Here is a 19,461-nt window from a genome sequence, read left to right on the forward strand (position 1 = left end):
GAGGCCGAGTGGAGACATCTCTGCATGAAGTCAGGATAGCAGTTAGGTGCCTGTGAAGCATCTCTGCTGCTAGTAAAACATTGTCAAAGTACAGTTATTTATTAACCATGTTTACAATCATCTTGTTCCACACCAGACTTGTAGCCGATGCCTCATTCAGCTGTGTGTTGGATTCCCGCTGACTGCTGCTCAGTCAGCTCATTGTCTGCAGGCCCAGACAATGAATGAGTGACCTTGTGCCAAAGCATACTGCTAGCATGCCTATGGTCCAGCACGAATGGTCTTGAACTAGCTGCTGGAGCGTGCTTGTTCCGCTGCGAATTCTATGTTGACCTTGATGACCCATCTGCGATATGGTGTTTTCAGAAGTCGTGCTATCAATCGATCTCCTTCCTTGTGGCCAGGTAGGTTTCAGTACCCAGGGGTGCTTAAATGTTGAGCAGAAACATGGACCACACGAGACCCTGCTGCAGGTTTCCGCACTGAAGTTCAGTGCTGTCAGCACTCCACGATGTGGTGTTGTCGGAAGACAGTCAGCTTCTCCATAAGCAATGGTAGACAGTGAACGGCATGAAGTTCATCAGGCAAAGACTGTCCTTTCAAGTACATTTTCGGCTGGTTCGTAGACTGTTCTGGAGTATCTAGGACATAGACTTGCTATAGTATCATAATCATGGAATAGAGTGCTAGTACTGTGAACAGTGTCAATCCCAATTATCAACTCCTTGAGAGCTTGAGAGCTCAAGCATTTAAAGGGAGCTGTGATGCTCAATCTGTAATGAACCGAAGTGTCCTTATTCTGCTATATTTGCTTAACGAGCTCTTAACTGCTGATACTGGTTCTTATGAAATAGGTACAGTTTCTTTCGACATCTCTTATGAGCTACAAATATGCATGTCACATTTCTGTTAGTTTTCTGTCATGTACTATTTTCTGCTGAGCTCATCCTCTCTCTCGGTAGGGTGTTGTAAAGTGCCGAGGCCTGAACCACTTGCAACATACTGCTTATTTCCTCAACCTATCTCTGCCGCTGGCATGACTGCACCTTGTTTGTTGCAAGATGAATGAGTTTTAAGCAAATTTTCTAATTTTCAACCCTTACTATTCTATGCCGTAATAATACATTTGCTTACACTGCTCAAAAAATTGGTTACATTTAAGCTTAGTTGCAACTACATGAGTTTGGTGACTAGTACTCCATCAGCAAACCACAAACATCAGAAAAGCTCAACTACTGCAGTCCAAGAGTGGATTTAGTTTCTGCACCACTTCCTAGAGTTTATTACAAGAAGGCAGTAAGAGTACAAACTGGTGTTCTGGGTCAGTTACTAGCCTTGCAGTGAAGAATAAAATTATATAAATAGTCATCCTAACTCTCGTTTGCCTCATCAAAGCAAGTGAATGGTGGAGGGGGAGGTGAGGAAACTGCAGCTGCAGACTATTCTTGATTGTGTGGCAGTTGTAACAGCAATTTCTGCTGCTGCTGATGGAGGTCCCACTGCTGTTTGTGCTGCTACTGCTGCTGGAGGTCCCATTGTTTATTGAACTGCTGTTGCAGCTGTTGTTGTTGTTGTTGCTGCTGATGCTACTACTGCAGAATGTGAGTGACCGTGATTGCTTTGGTGGATCATGTATTGTGCTGTGAGATGACCTAATGTTGCCAGGGCGTAATGATCTCCAAATCTTTGAATGCGATACATTCACCAATCACTGTTATTGTGACACTGTATTCCTTCCCCATGCGTATCTTTTCAGGGCTGCAATTGGTCCTGACTTCCTTTTTCGTGGTCAACAATCCAGGACTGCAACGAACAGTGTGGGTTGAGGAGCTTTTGGAGCAAGAGGATAATGGAGTGGCTTGCCCATTTCCCTGACTTAAATCCTATCAAGCACATATGGGATGTGTTGGAGAAGCACTGCAGCATGTTCACTTGCACCAACAGCCATCTAGCAGTTATCAACTGCGCTGGTGCAGAAATGGAATGATCTACCACATGAACTCCTTACCATAACCCTACTGACCAGCATATGAGCACATTTCAGAGCAAGTACTGCCGTCCATGGTGATCAAACACCCTATTAAGAACCATGCCTTGCCTTTTGTAATGTCCGAGGTACCATCATTAACTGCAGTGACTACAGCATAATTATTGTCTTTAAATAAAAGTGTCATTTCTGTTTGTCACATTGAACATTTCTTTCAGTCGCCTTTTGTACTAAACTGTAGCAGTTCTTTCTCTGTATGGTCCAAGTTTCTTTGAGCTACATAACTTGGCAGTGACACACTGTGCAAAATTTATTTTTGTCCTTAAATTTTGCACACCAGTGAACATTATGAACCACTGCCTTTACTATAATTCCTCACATTTCTTTTATCTCTTACCTTCCAGATATGTATCATAAGAGCAGTATTATGTCTCATACTGTCTGAAATTTCACCTGCTTAACTTCACAGCAAACTCATTAACTTGGTCAATTGGTGATCTTTCAGATCCACTAAGCTTAATAATCCCATATGCAAAATTTCTCAATCCTATGTTTGGTATGGACTGTAAGTTTCATGCCAATCCCCCACATCTTTGTGCCATGAACAGGAGTAATTGAGAAAAGTAACGGTAGCATGAAAACATCTCTCTTTAACATAAATTTTCAGTAACAAAATACGTTCTGTTGATATCCGCAAATACTGACCTGTAGAGAAGATTGGAGGCAGCATGAAGATAATGGCCAGAACCTGCACTACTGATATACTGGCCACACAACACATCCAAAACTGGACACTGTTGGTTACTGACTGCATAAAGTGACGAGCCTAGAACACATACACATCATATGATTAATTTAATTAATTTATACTTACAGAGGCTGCATTGCCTACACAGATGATATTCTAATATATAGCAACTGCCAACACAAGGGCAAAATTAGAAAAACACAAGGTAATTGTGCACAGATAATAAATTAAGTACCACATCACATGAAACAGTTTAAGAAGTTGCTTAAAGAACATTAACAGAAGCAAGAAACCCCACAATTGGAGTAAAAGGTTGACCAGTGAAGAGAAAAGGGTATAGATACATTAGTATAAACAAAATGGCATCAATTGGCCAAAGAAACTTTCAACTACCTCAAGATGTAATAAGAATATGCCACAACACGAATTCTGATTGTTATTTTGGACAAAGAATGAAGTGTATGGACTCACACAGTGAGAAATATAAAAACAGCACAGACCCTTCAGCCAGTGTGACACGCATACCCTTGCACTTTCCAGGTCTGTGTGGAACTACATCAACTGGTGATACTATGTCTGCAATAAGTAGATCAAACAATATAAGAGATAAATGTGTACAGAAATGGCTCAAAAAGGCAAATATGACAATGTGCGCAATAGAAACATCAAAAAAGGAAGTACAATAGAAGAAAATGCGCAACAGTGCAAAAAAAAAAAATTGTGAGGACTCTCCTGTATATAAGAGCAAAGGTGCAATACACTCCATGATGGGGCATGGGTCATTTCCATCATTACTAAAGATATTCAATCATTTGTGACACAAAATTGTTGAGACTGACAGCTGTACCCTACCACTTGTGCTTCACAGGTATGCAAAATTCATCGTGTTTTGTACTTCAATATTTTATTAAGTTAATAGATTCTGTATTTTAATATGTTCTAGTTTTTATTTTTTCAATTTCATTTTCATAATAATTGATTTTTTTTTCCAGTTTTCATGTGGAGTGAACGAGTGTCACAGTAAACTGAAGTTCATCCATTACACATCATGAACTAGTGACTATTATGACTGCCACACTAACCTAAAATCCTGAGAATATGAACATTGAACTAGTGATTATTATGACTGCCACGCTAACCTAAAATCCTGAGAATATGAACATCAGGATGTCATGCTTAAAACAATAGTAAACATCTGACTACTTTACAAATGAGTTAATGTGCTAAGGTCATTTTTAAAGAATCAATTTGTAATGGAGTATGAGAAACTTTATTTAAGAACTTAAATTGTATCATAAACTACAATATGCACATTTTTTCACTTTTCAACAAGTTCAGCATGAACATTTAAACATCTGTCAAGTTGTGGCACCAGCTTTTGGATCCCAGCATCAAAGAACTCTGCTGCCTGATTGTTAAACCAGTTAGTAACAGTTTCTTTCGACAGTCATCATTTTCCAAGAGCTTTCAACCACAAAATTCCTTCAATTTTGTAAACAGATGGAAGTCTGGTGGTGCTAAGTCAGGGCTGTAAGGTAGGAAATGCAGTAATTCCCAATGAAACTTCTCCACTTGCGTCTTTGTTCTTGCTGAAACATGAGGCCGAGCAATGTTGTGAAACAGAACGATGCCGGTAGAGAGCAGTCCCTGTCAGCAATTTTGAATATCACACCTAAATTTTAATGTTATTTATTGTCATTCCTCTTGGCAAAAAGTCTGACAGAAGAATGCATTTCTGGCCCCAAAACACCATGGCAAATTTTCCATGTTGAATGTTCTTGTTTGAGTTTTCGTAGTTTTTTTGAGGAGTCTGAATGGCGCCACTCACTGGATTGACGTTTATTCTCTGGGGTGTAGTGTGCAATCCACATTTCATCACTGGTCACAATGTAACTCAAGAACTCGCCACCATCCTTATGATAGTACTCCATAACGTACAAAAAATGTGCTATTTGCTTTGTTTTGCTTTCTTCTGACAACATTTTTAGCACCCAGCTTGTACATATTTTTTGTAGCGAAGTTTGTCACTAATAATGTGATAAACTACTGTTTTTGAAACTTGTGGAAATTTCTGATGCAGCTCATAAATAGTGAAGCCCCTCTCTTGGCAAAATGCCTCATCAGCTTTTTGTGTCAATTCTTCATTCATGACAGTAGGCCATCCATATCACTCTTCATCATCAACATTAGCCCTTCCTTCATTAAAGCGCCTACACCATTTCTGCACAATTTCCATCATTCATTACACTTGCACCATAAACTTCAACAAGCCACCGGTGAATTTCAGCAGGGCAAACTTGTTTAGCATTTAACAATTGAAAAACCAAGCACACTTCACAGTTGGTGGGATCACTGATTGGCATGGCAACAAACGAAGCAGTATAACCATTCAACCATCACTGGCAGATACGTGAAACGTAATGATGGCATAGTGAGACACTGGCCAAGAGTGGCCACGCATTAACAGATGTCATGTGACAGGATGCTTGTACAATGCCCTATTAGTTCTTACTTTAAAAAAGATGCTCGTGTTTGACATTAAGCATTTAAGCTAGTAAAAATTACGAAAATATTTGAAATTATGCTTGTTTGTTAGAAGTGCTCTAAATATGAAACACTGGATGACTGTAATCTGGGTAATTTGTACTCCATTTCAAGCAAAGGCTAGTTTGTAACACATCTCAATTTTCAAGACATCACATCTCCTTAACTATTTGTCATTTATAACGACGTAATTTTCCAGGTATATTGAGATATATGAACAGATGTTGTCTGCAAACTGTGTTGTGAGTAGAGTTGGTAGAAATGAAGTAATAAATGAAAAGCTTCATCAAAAGAGAATAAATAAACAAAAAATAAAAAAAAGTTTTGTACCGATTTGAAATTACATGTAAAATTTGTTGGAAGTCACTAAAAGCTCTCATTCTCAAATACTGGGTGAATAAAGTCAAAGTATTTGTGCACCATCAGATACATCGCCTCACTGCCTAAGTTTTACACTTTTAACGTAAGGTTATACATCTTAATGAGTAGATTATGATAGAGTTTTTAATTTTTAAATTCATTGAGTAATTATGTGAAATAACAAAAGTCAGTTTTTTGTGCCTCTGGAAGCTATTAGATATACAACCTGCTACTAGAATCAGGTACTGGAATAGTCACTTAGTATAAAGGTTAACTCCCGCCTCCAACCCCATCCCACAACAAAAAATGTTTGAAGTAAAGTGAATGTTCGGGTGTTCATTAGCTCTGTAGACAAAATGCAGTACTGCTGAAACTAAGATATTTATTTATCAGTGAAACAATGTGGACTTCATTTTACACCTCATTGACAACAAAAAGTCATCTTTAATCTTTTTTCCAAGGTACCCTTTGTTTTGAAAATGTTTTTCGTATCTTCTATCAAAAATGTTAAAAAATATGAATTACAATTGACACCGGTGAATGTGTAGAAAAGACATTTCAGAGCCCATCATCTGGTAGTGTTCCAATAGGCAAAATGTTACATACCATTACAGGAGTCTGTTTGATGCTAAAACAGTCTCAGTAAAACAAGAGACAAGGATCTGCAGTAGAACCAGGCAGAATATCAAACTATGAACTGCAATTCAAGAAAGAGACTACATGAAGCTACATATCATAACACTTGAGATGAACCAAGACAACACCCAACTCCACCACCTTCTGAAAGCAACAAAGAGATGAGCCTTAATGAGGCCAGAAAGGATTTCTGGAGACCCCAATGGCCATTCCTCTCTCAATCATTGCAGATACGGAAGAATAAGCTGCCATGGCAACACAGCCCTTGTGCTCAATCTGGAACAAATGAGAAAAACAAGTTTTGCTCCTAACTTCCAGTTGTGTAATATAGTGTTGTGTAGTGGTGAAGGACTAATAAAGGAAAGTATTTCTTCTCTCTCTCTCTCCTCCCTCCCTCTTTTGCCCCCCCCCCCCCCCCGCCCCCCCTTCTTTCACATCTATTTTACTTTTCTCCATAAAATAGCACAAAGTCGAAATATACTGCTGCCACATTTTAAATTTCATATTATGTGTTACGCACACGATTCTAAATGCAACATAAGGGCTGTTTTTGAACATAAATAATGGACTGTGGTAAGGAGATGCTACTGATCACAAATAAGTTGTGGATGATGAAGCTGAGTGCTGACTCTATAAAGATTGTGGTACTGCTACTTCTGTAAGAGTCAGTGGCTGCTAAGTATTGACCTAAATTATTTCAAATGCTTTTGCTATTGACAACACTTCAGGAAAAGTAAGACAGGTGAATTTGGAGGTCTGCAGAAGATATCATCCACCTATTGCAAATCTGACAATTGTACTGCAAATTTATTTCTTTATTTATTTAGCATATGACTACCAACAAATCACAGAAGGAAACAGTTCTTCTTTAGCTATATACATATAAAACACAGGGAAAAAACACTATTATAAGTTAATTAAATTTAAAATGTGTGAAAGACTGCTGCTCACCATATAAAGGAGATGTTCAGTCACAGACAGGAACAAGAGAAAGACTGTGGATCGTTGTACCTGTCTGCAACTCAACAACTTCTTTATATGGTGAACATCAATCTACCCTTTCATAATACTGTCATTATTCCAGCCTCAATTTTCCATTATTTAATTCAATTCACAGAATTTACAAAGCACAGAAGGTCACAGATATACTGTATATCCAATTGCTGAAGATACACAACTGATGTATTTTGCCAAATGGAACTCCTCTGGAGCATGAGGGAAGGATTGCTTTGGGCACATATGCATGCTGAACAGTCTGTTGTTCCGCATCATAATCAAAGCTGGGCAATGTTGTTAATCCTTATTTACACATTGAGTCAGCACATATTTCACTACTTGTCCTCATTCTATTGAGTGCAGTTGAGTGCGATGTTCTTCAAAACCTGGTCGAGATGCAGGGCATCATTATCTTTTATGGGGTAGCATTATTCTGTCATACTTCTGTCCCTCAGTCTGTTGTTGCTCTACTGCCCACCGGAGATTTTGACCTCTTAGAGGTGGATGACAGGAGCAAAGAGTCTTTTTAATCAATGCAGAAATTCCTCATGCACACAGAGGTAAGAATCACTAGTTATTTTTGTAAACTCCTGCTTGAGAGCAGATTCTCACTGCAAAATGGGGGAACTATGTGGCTGAGAATAAACACCAGAATGATGGAGTGTTTCTGATTGTTCCTATGAACAGCCTGGTGTATGGGCTGTTGATCCAGACAGCAGTGCAATATTCTGTCACAAAGTACACCAGTCCAGGGAGCAGATGTTCTTAGCATTAGAGCTGATGATCCCCAAGCCAAGCCACAAAGTTTCTGCAAGATGATCTTTCTGTTATTGTGAAAGATATGAGTCTAAAAGTGTTTGCATCACATCTATGAACACAAAAATGGGGATAACAACAAGCAAAGTAGAAAGCCGGTTGTAGCATCCAAATTATTGTCTATGTTTAAATGATGTACTTATTGAAGGTTCAAATATGTATTACACCAACTGAAGATAGGTGAAAGCCCAAAACATGTATTGGCATCAATTAAAATATATAAAAAAAGTGGTTGGTTACTGTATTTCTTAAAATAATATAATCCATAGCAATAGAACTTGGCAATCACTACAACGAATAAATTAATATTACACATAGCCAGTTTCAAGTTGTCCAATGTAGTACACATGAAATGTCCTTAACACTTTGTTGTCACTTTCCTAGCTTTCTCACCCGGGCTTTATTAATACTAATGATGTAACCTCCTTGAGTCAGGCATCCTGATGTGGAGTAGTGCAGTGTACCAGTGAGAACGCTGAATGATGTTCAGTGTTACAGCAGGACAGAAGATGTAAAGAGATCTGTGAAAACTCTTATTAGTCTGCTTACTAATGTCAAACTGAACAGAGGAGCAATGCTTCCTCTTACCAACTGTTGTAATATTGTACACTGGGTTAAAATGCAAGCACTTGTTAAAATAAGAAGTAAACTGTCTTACTTTACAGGAAGATGAACCACTTGGAAAATTCTCAGATCCTAGTACAGAGACAACTACAGTATTGACGAAGTTGAAACAAGCCGCACCAATGCGGTCCACAAAGACTATTACAGGTAAACCAGTTCAGAGTTTCAAGATAAGGTATTATTTATTTACTCAAAAACCAACTGTCAACTCACTAGCCCATCATCAGATAACAACTTATGATGGCATAAGAAGCAAAACACCAGTTTGTGGGTAGGTAAAGATTAACTGCAGAGTATCACAAAAGTTTCCTTTTTATATTAAGGAATTTTTCTTTTGTAAACTTGATTTTTTTAACTTTTCCAAAGACAAGAAAAGACAGAACAGTTGTATGGGAAAGTATTGGTCTTACAGAGAATGATTGTATGGAAGGTTATTGTTCTTACACATCCATCCAAAGATAATTCTGCAGTCTGTTTTTCTGTATCACTGATGTGGAATGGCAGTTCTGTTTTAGGCACTTATTCATGCACATATACCTACATCTAAAGGCGATGCTCCAGGCGAACAGTTGAGGTTGTTGGACAGGCCTCACTGACAGTCAGAATTGTTCTGCATTTCTCCATTCAAAATTCAGGTCTCATGAAAGCCTATATTCTATAACTAAAAGCGTTTTACACCTAAATTTTCATATGTAGGATTTAAGGATCAGGTATGGATACATTGTTCTATCTTCACAATATGTATGCATGTTGTAGGTTGAATCTACTGGCTTAATTTCTATATTGCGTACTATGATTTTCTACTACGAGAGATAAGGTATTTATTTTGTGAGATTAATAAATTCATATGCATACCATCGTTTCTGAAGAAGAGAAATTTGTTAACATCGAGTATAGATTTAAGTGTCAGGAAGTTGTTTCTGAAAGTATTTGTATGGAATGTAGCGATGTATGGAAGTGAAATGTGGATGATAAATAGTTTAGACAAGAAGAGAATAGAAGCTTTCGAAATGTGGTGCTACAGAAGAATGCTGAAGATTAGATGGATAGATCACATAACTAATGAGGAGGTATTGAATAGAATTGGAGGGAAGAGAAATTTGTGGCACAACTTGACTGGGCGAAGGGATTGGTTGGTAGGGCATATTCTGAGGCATCAAGGCATTACCAATTTGGTATTGGAGGGCAGCGTGGAGGGTACAAATTGTAGAGGGAGATCAAGAGATGAATACACTAAGCAGATTCAGAAGGATGTAGGTTGCAGTAGGTACTGGGAGATGAAGAAGCTTGCACAGGATAGAGTAGCATGGAGAGCTGTGTCAAACCAGTCTCTGGACTGAAGACCACAACAACAGCAACATGCATAGCATGTAAGGGCACCTAATAGACTATCATTTATTTTTTCTTATTTTCTACTCTTGTATTCACTGCCTCCTCAGAAGCACACAGTCCTCACAAAACTTGATATACTGCTAGTGGTCCAGGCAGTGTTTGGCTTTGGTGCTGTAGTAGTTGCATATAGTATCCATATTCCAACAAGCATGTCCTGCTAGGCCAATCAGTATCACGAACTTATATGCAGTCACACTCATACTGAACTTCATCCATGCAAACTGTGTAACGAGCATTTATGACAGATTTTGCTGACAGGACCAGATCACATGTTGTATTGTATAGGTAATTAAATTGTTCAGAGATAAAAACATTGGCATTAACAGTATATAACAGACCAGCTTTTATACAAGGCAGCATATGAGATATTGATAAATGAATTGTAACGTGTAATTTGATAACGTCATATGTGCCACACAGCAACAGTACCTGTTTGCACAAGGGGGGAATTGGTTTAATGCATAGACTGAAGTTGTGGCTACGCCCAGGTAAAAAGTGAATTGTAGTGAGCAGGAGGGGTCAGCAGAGTGAAATAAAAGAGGCAAGTGGATAACCTATGGAGGAGGTGGGAGTTACAATGCAACACAAGTTTTCCCTCGGCAATGACACTAACAATGGTCAACGTCAATTTCCTGTCTTCTCATAGTCACAACTACAAAACCTGTCAAAGTTGTTGCAGTTTTAATAACGCATAATTTTGACAAAATACATAAATTCACTCAAAACCATCATGCTAAGAAATATTGTGAAGTGTCCAACAAAAGGTACCAATTACATTTTATAATGTAAATGGATAGATAAAAAATCTACTCACCAAATGGCAATAGGGGAAAACACACACAAAAGGATTTACAAGCTTTCGGACTCAGTGGCTCCTTCTTCTGGCAGAAGAAGATAAGAGTTATGCCATACATATTTCTTGAGCTGATCAAAGATGTAGTTTGACAGTTTGAAAGGCATCAGAAAATAACAATGCTCTATATGAAAATTAAGAATTAAGTCAGTAAAATAAATTCCAAAACACACACACACACACACACACACACACACACACACACACACAGAGACATATCAATATCAGATTTTATTATCCTACTTATCAAAAATTTAGATATAAAATGTTTTAAGTTATAAAATAAATGTTTCTATAAAATGGCAAGGAACAAACAATGATGTCATTCAAAAGTGGTGCAAGCTATGAAATTTCTGTCACTAACACCATGTAAAGCACAAAAACCTAAATCAAATACATACACCAAAGCCATGTCTATGAGTAGTGTAATTACAAAGCATGTTTTTATTGTCATAAGCATTTCTCAAACATTGATGCCTTCCATCTATTTTCATAGTCTTAATGACACCTAATATGGGCACAATGATTTGTGAGGCATCAGAATGACTGGTGTAATCTTTCTCCACTATTTCATAATTTCAACTGTATAATCATTTTCAAGTCTATGGTGCAACTAACCTGCCAAACAAAACATATTTGGGTTACAGTAAAAATCAACAATGGTCAAATAATGTTGAAATGCAGTTGGGTAGATGACTCTAAAACAAACAACATGACACTTCCCCATGAAAGGCAACGGTCCCAAGTCCGAGTCTCGGTCCGGCACACAGTTTTAATCTGCCAGGAAGTTTCTTAACATGACATCAAGTTTCTTGAACAGCTGTGGTGTATTATACCACTTACAAGTATAATAATGTACTTAGGAAATAAAAGATAAATATGAAAGAGAGTGCCATGTGCAGACACTTGTACAATTGAGTTCTTGACTACATCATGATGTTCAGGTATTCAGATTTGGTAGTAGTTTGAGACACTGTTTTTGGGTAACATGTAGGGAAATCTCTGTAAAATTTAGAAAATTTCATGAGCTACAAGTATATGCTCGTAGAACATCAGCATTTTGCTGGACCTTAAATTCTGCAAGTTTATCTTGAAACCTGCCATGGTTTTGTGAAGAATTTTCATTCGTGTAGACTACGGCTGCAACACTGATAAATCTTACCTAACCAGTATCCTTACCTCCAATATTAAGTGAAAGATGGAGACTGGATCCTCCCTATGGAAGGTAATTGAGCAAGCAATTGAATTGAGCATACGATTTAACTCCACAGGAGAAACTCCTTGAGCTGCTTTTGTAGGCATAAATGCAGGTATTTTCTGGCAGACCTGAGGGTACAGAGGCTCCACGGCGAAACTAGAAAAGAAAATATCAATTCAGCATATAAACAGCGAAAGTAAACTGAGATAAAGATATATTATATAGTTTTACATTGTGATTTGATTACTTGAGGTAATACAATTTGCTGTTTTGGAATTGGAATATTTGAAGTCAACTATCTTTCATGATACTATTTCTTTTTAATTTATTGTAGACTACATTTCATATTTTTATTGGTGTCCACCAGGAAATGTACATTTACTGATTGACATTACAGAAAAATGATACCCTGAAGGAATGGTTATACCTCAGAGAGGTTTCTTTCACACATTATACATAGCAAATTATCATTAACCCAGGGCTATCCTTCTATATACAGATTGTCCTGAAATTCAGTTTCTCTAGCCTATCTTATACGGCCTCCAGTAGTCTTTTGTAAATGTAATTATAGATGTCTCGGAGACAACTACACGAGGTAATGGACCATTCCACATCCACCTGTTACTGGTCATGAGATGTCACTGATAGCGAAGTTCAGGCCAGGCACCATGTCATCATGCTCCACACATACTCAAACGAGAAAAAGTTTGATGTAAATAAACATCTGAGATAGCATATGACAGCATAAGATGTGTGAATAAGGTCACTGTCTTGCTGACGACAATCTCTCTCTTGCATATGTACGACAACAATATACTAAACGATGTTCCTGATTTGTCTTGCCCTGTTCAGTGTTGATGAAGACTGACACCTTCAGCTGTAGTCCAGTTGGTAGCTAACATTTTTTCTGATGGTCTTAGCTGACACTCTGGGTACAACACTGGTGCTAATTCATGCTGCAATCTCCATGCAACCAGTAATGGTTCCTCATCTGATGAAGCAGTCCAGGCATGAATTTGCACATCACTGCCATCTGGAACCATACTCACTTCTGGAAGCATACTCACTTCCGTGCAAACTGCTAACCATTCAGCTGATGCCTAACATCCTATGTGTTGGCAAATCTTAATAAAGTTGAACTAGTCTCCTTCAAGTCTAACTGAAATTCAGTTAACTGCACAAACTGTTTTTTCTGATACCATACAGGCACACCTGCAATATCTATTAACATAGTGTGCCACTTTAAGCAAGAGATCATTCTTTCAGTTAGTCAAATACAGCTGTTATGTGCTCACTATTTTCATGCACAATGTGTGGTTCCTATTTCATAAATACAACACATGATTCTGATACCGCTTTCATTTCCGTCATTTATTGTTCCATGGAAATACGGTGTTTCTATTGTACAGTGGGGGGCATTACTGAGTGGATGTAATATTATAAAAAAATAATTTTTTATATTTCAACTGATGTTCGCCAGTGCCTTCTGCCTGGTGGCTAGTTACAGCTCGTAAGTCACGTTGCATTATACTGTACAGAACAACTTCGAAACTCACGTGTTGAACCATCAGCAGCTAAACTCATGTGTTGCTGACGAGGTAACGCTACTGAACCATATGTCTACAATTTGGCTGTCCAATAGGGAGGTTTGGAGGTGGTCATGTGGAAATGGAGCCGTGGCCAGCTGCCGGGAGCGGACACACCCAGGTAGATGCTCTCCTCTCCTGCTCTCTTGGGCAACAGCCCATTCAGTTTCGACGGCTTCTCTAGGCCAGCCTTCAACTACTTTTTACTGAAATAAACAATCATGTCTATCAAAAAATGTTTAACTTCGTCACCTCAACGGGTGCCTACTGCTTTCCATTCCTCACCAACCCTGACACATTAACATATGGTGCCAGCAGTGGGATCGCTCACCATTAGGCCCGTCTTATCAACCTAACTGAAGTTCAGCAAGCCATATCCAATGAAGCTGCCAGTAGTACTTCGCACTTGACATGCCAGGCGTGACATGCAATAACAAGAGCACACATTCGTGGTTCGCCACGCAGCCTTCCGCAGTTTCAGCGTTCTCTCCTAAGAGCTGCCGCAGTGAATGCCAGGCCACTTGTGTGGCCAGGCGCCTAGCCGCGCCACACAGCCAGCTGCTGCCCCTGCCGTTCCGAGACAGTCTGGTGGTACGCCACGCCGTGGGTAGCCATCTTCCACGCTGCTCTGATGCATCGTCCAACGGGATGCAGTCATCGACAACCCACCACTGCCGCAACTACAGCTTCTGTAAGTTCATTAATGAATTTTTTCTTCGCAACCACCTCCGCCTTGCTGCCATCTATTCCGTCATCTTGTCGAGTGTAGGCCCCCCCTTTTTTTTTTGCTCTGTCGAGTGTAGGCCCTTTTTTTTGGTGCTCTAACTGTAAAGTTTTCGGCGAGCACTAGGTGTCCTAATATTGTAACCATGCCTCAAACCCATAGTACCGCCAGTGGCAAAGGGAATCCCCCACCCACGGAAATACCAGACCCAGTAGCTGCCCTTCAAGTATAAGTCGATAAATTAATGCTGAGAAAGACAAACTAAGTGCATCAGTAACACACCATGCTGCACTGCAAATGACGGTTGCAACCACCTTAAGTCGCACAGTACCCCAGCCATCCATTGTAACTTTGGCTAACAGTTTCCCTGCAGTCAATTTCAATCTGACGTTTTCCGGGAAACCTAACAAACAAATAAATTCCTTTCTACAAACTGTCTGAAATGAAGGCCACACTTGCACTTGGCCAAACAATTTCCTATTAAATGACTCCGCCTTAAATTGTCAGGTGACGCCCGTAAATATATCGAATCAGTTCACACCCTTAGCAACACCACCTCTTTTGCCACATTAGAGGCAGGGTTAAGAGAGGTAATTGGATGGGCGTGACGCCAGCTATTAAAGGGACAAATTGTCCACCCTCCACCAGAAGCAAGGGGAGGATGTAGAGACATTTGCTGACTGAATCCGTACAGTGGCTTGCCGCACTTACACACTGGGTTCGGATTCTGCCCATAATGAGGTGTTAATTAAGCAGGGGAAGCATGCTCAAATGATGTATTTATGCATGGAATCGACCCGTATGTTGGAGGAGAGGTAAAAATAGCATCACCCGCCTCATTGCATGATGCCACATAACTCGCAATGATGCGAGAGGAGGTAGAGTATTTTATTGCCAGTTTGGTGCACCCAAATGAACAATAGCATCTAAGTTTTAAATATAAGCAGACATGCCAATGCTGCCGAAGGGAGGTCATACTGCCGTGCACCTTATTGTTCTCGGTGTGGGACCATAGGGCATAAGAGTAGAAACTACAAGCAGAATCCACGAAACGGGGGCCCCTCGCACAATCAGCAGAGGGAACAAGTCACCAACAATTCACCATGACCCCAAAATCGCCCAGGAAACGGTCGAGGAGGTAAGTCACACTGCCTGACAATGCCCCTTGCAAAATTCACACACTCAGTCCATCATGGTGTCGTAAATGAGGCAGCGAATATCCTCCTCAACAGCAAAGTTTGAGGAAAAGTTGTAAGAGTTCTTGTTAACACTGGAGCCCAAACCAGTGTACTATTCATAGGACATGCAGATAGACAAGTGTTAAAACTGCCCTGTTACCACATTAGCGGTTTGGGTGAAGAAATAATCATACCTGCTGGGTGTTGCCAAAATAGGGAAAGTTAATATACATAGTGCAGCTACAAGAAAAGAAAAGCTTTCAGATATAGTATTGGTCTCTAAGGTTAGTAAGCTGCAAGAGAAGCTAAGCTTTCACATATAATGTTGATCTTTTTTGTGAGCTTTACGCTTTAAGATACATCACACAAATGTGCCAATAAAATGTTTAATACCATCTCTGATCTGGGCTCGAAATTCTTCCAAATGGATTGTCATCAAAGAGCTGATTTCTAATGAGATTCAAACGCTCTGTGATTTAAGAAATTCATCGTACATTCTCGCACATAGTTCATCTTGCGTAAAAGGAAATTTACTTTGAAAATACCGCTTTTCAAACCACAATTCGCAATTTTTCCCGCAATCTGTTAGAAATAGATTTGTTCCATCAGTTGCTAGAGAGCAGCAGATAAGAGGCGTCACCACACTTGCGCGACGACGTAGCAAGCCTGTATGTGTAAAACATTAAAAGATCTTACATTATGTCATAAAATAAACAAGACATCAGAAGATACTCCAAAAGCATCGGAATTTCGTGAACTATACTGAAATGAATAATTCCGCTTAAGGTACACATTCATATGTCCAGATTGCCAAAGAAGTAGGTCTCAACCTGATGCTCTCCAGTGTGGTTTTCAGGATGTTAAATTTTCTTGGAGTACTAGTACTGTATTTTCTCATGTTGAGTTCTTTATTATGGCATAATGTCATACGTGCCAGAAATGTAAATGTGCATTTGAAATGCAACGAACGGTTGAAACTAACCAATAGTGTGGTAAACACTTCGTTTCAAACAAATTGGCTGCCTCATCAGAAAAGATAGATAAAAGCTGAGTTTTTTTAGCAAAGCGATAAAAGTAACTTCATTATTCTGCAAGGCGATTAATGCTTGGCTGTCATTAAGGTGGAAATAAAATAAAATCTGAAACTAACAACATATTTTAGCCTTCTGTAATTACGTGAATGTATTTTAATTCACTTGATAGCTTCCAGCCATAGAAATCAATTTGACGTGAGAGCAGTAAACGAAGAGGAAACAGAAAAATTACTAAATGTAAACACGGATCACGTGGAGACTAACGATCCCCCCCCGTCCACCACTATAGCTCAGACTCCTCTGCGCATCAACCCTGGATCTACGATATTTCGAACCGAGACAATAGTAGATGGTGGTGTGGTTTCTTGATCTGCTAGATAAAAGAAAACAGGCCTTTCTAATATCGCTGGAATTTTAACGCACACCAAATAAGTGAGACTGTTTTAGTAATAATGGTCATTTTTATAATACGACAGAATATAATTCATGAAGTACCAATAACAAAAATTTTCTGTCAAAATTTCATTTTCTTAGATACATCGAGAAGATAATACGTAATCTTTCTTACTTGTTATTCTGTTAGTCGCTTATTTCCACTCTGGTAGTCTGAATCTATGGACTTTGCTAGTAATTAAAACAACGCTGATCATTCGCATACCCAAACTATCTCATTCGCATACCCAATCAATCACATAAACAGCAGTTGGTATTCACCTGTTCGGCTTTATTCCGCTCAACTCATATAGCCCCATCCCTTTTTGTCTGCAGGAAAGTTTGCTTCTAGATGCGACGAGGATTCCCTGGCAGAGACATCAACGTACACTATGCACACATTCAAAAATCAATTTATGATTCATTCAGAAATCAACTGAGAATGTGTTCAAAAATTTTCAAAAACCAACACGGATGTGTTTCAAAATCATTTGAATAATGGATAGACCAATGTGCACTAGATGCTAGGCGCTTTGTGACAAGGTTTTCTTCCTCAAGAATATGAATTTGTGCCCCAAAATTTCCGCCCGGTTCAGATAGGCCTACCACAGTTGCTGCTTACACAGCCAACAGCGACATTTTTGTATCCAGAAGCTGGAGAAGGTACTACTCATATGCGATTCAACTGCGCATACACTTGAGCCTGCTCGTAACTGCTTAAATGAATGTAATGTAAACAGTTGTGAAATCACGCTCATCGGAGGTGACTCATTGTTACAAAGCATTACATAGTCTCCCTAAGGCTTTTCACACATTCTGGATTTTGCTGCTGGCAGACGCTTGTATGAACTCTGTGTTTTTTTTTCCCCTATATGGTGCATTTCCTTTGCAATTTAAGTTTTATTCTCTCGTTCATGTTTTGTTGTTGCAGTATTATTCTCCAGTAGCGGGATACAGTGATATCCATTGTTAGAGTATCGGTTCTTGTTGTTGTTGTTGTTGTTGTGGTCTTAAGTCCTGAGACTGGTTTGATGCAGCTCTCCATACTACCCTATCCTGTGCAAGCTTCTTCATCTCCCAGTACTTACTGCAACCCACATCCTTCTGAATCTGCTTAGTGTATTCATCTCTTGGTCTCCCTCTATGATTTTTACCCTCCACGCTGCCCTCCAATGATAAATTTGTGATCCCTTGATGCCTCAGAACATGTTCTACTAACCGGTCCCTTCTTTTTGTCAAGTTGTGCCGCATACTCCTCTTCTCCCCAATTCTATTCAATACTCCATCATTAGTTATGTGATCTACCCATCTAATCTTCAGCATTCTTCTGTAGTACCACATTTTGAAAGCTTCTATTCTCTTCTTATCCAAACTATTTATCGTCCATGTTTCACTTCCATACATGGCTACACTCCATACAAATACTTTCAGAAACGACTTCCTGACACTTAAATCTATACTCGATGTCAACAAATTTCTCTTCTTCAGAAACACTTTCCTTGCCATTGCCAGTCTACATTTTATATCTTCACTATTTCGACCATCATCAGTTATTTTGCTCCCCAAATAGCAAAACTCCTTTGCTACTTTAAGTGTCTCATTTCCTAATCTAATTCCCTCAGCATCACCTGACTTAATTCGACTACATTCCATTACCCTCATTTTGCTTTTGTTGATGTTCATCTTATATCCTCTTTTCAAGACACTGTCCATTCCGTTCAATTGCTCTTCCAAGTTCTTTGCTGTCTCTGATAGAATTACAATGTCATCGGCGAACCTCAAAGTTTTTATTTCTTCTCCATGGATTTTAATACCTACTCCGAATTTTTCTCTTGTTTCCTTTACTGCTTGCTCAATATACAGATCGAATAACATCAGGGAGAGGCTACAACCCTGTCTCAATCCCTTCCCAACCACTACTTCCCTTTCATGCCCCTCAACTCTTATAACTGCCATCTGCTTTCTGTACAAATTGTAAATAGCCTTTCGCTCCCTGTATTTTACCCCTGTCACCTTTAGAATGTGAAAAAGAGTATTCCAGTCAACATTGTCAAAAGCTTTCTCTAAGTCTACAAATGCTAGAAACGTAGGTTTGCCTTTCCTTAATCTTTCTTCTAAGACAAGTCATAGGATCAGTATTGCCTCACGTGTTCCAATATGTCTACGGAATCCAAACTGATCTTCCCCGAGGTCGGCTTCTACTAGTTTTTCGATTCGTCTGTAAAGAATTCGTGTTAGTATTTTGCAGCCGTGACTTATTAAACTGATAGTTCGATAATTTTCACATCTGTCAACACCTGCTTTCTTTGGGATTGGAATTATTATATTCTTCTTGAAGTCTGAGGGTATTTCG

General features: G+C 39.1%; 1 protein-coding gene across 13 annotated transcripts in view; it reads right to left on the minus strand.

Annotated features, from left to right (window-relative positions):
- The window catches only part of LOC126457957 (transmembrane protein 94), a 504,907-nt gene that overhangs the window by 64,497 nt on the left and 420,949 nt on the right, over nt 1-19,461 (minus strand). For all 13 annotated transcript variants that reach the window (XM_050094697.1, XM_050094693.1, XM_050094699.1 and 10 more), the window contains 2 exons: nt 12,136-12,310; nt 2,693-2,813 (listed from right to left, as the gene is read on the minus strand). In XM_050094697.1, coding sequence (XP_049950654.1) covers nt 2,693-2,813; nt 12,136-12,310 — 296 coding nt within the window. The remainder of the gene's footprint in view (nt 1-2,692; nt 2,814-12,135; nt 12,311-19,461) is intronic.

This window comes from Schistocerca serialis, chromosome 2, assembly GCF_023864345.2.
Source record: "Schistocerca serialis cubense isolate TAMUIC-IGC-003099 chromosome 2, iqSchSeri2.2, whole genome shotgun sequence".
Taxonomy (NCBI): Eukaryota; Metazoa; Arthropoda; class Insecta; order Orthoptera; family Acrididae; genus Schistocerca; species Schistocerca serialis.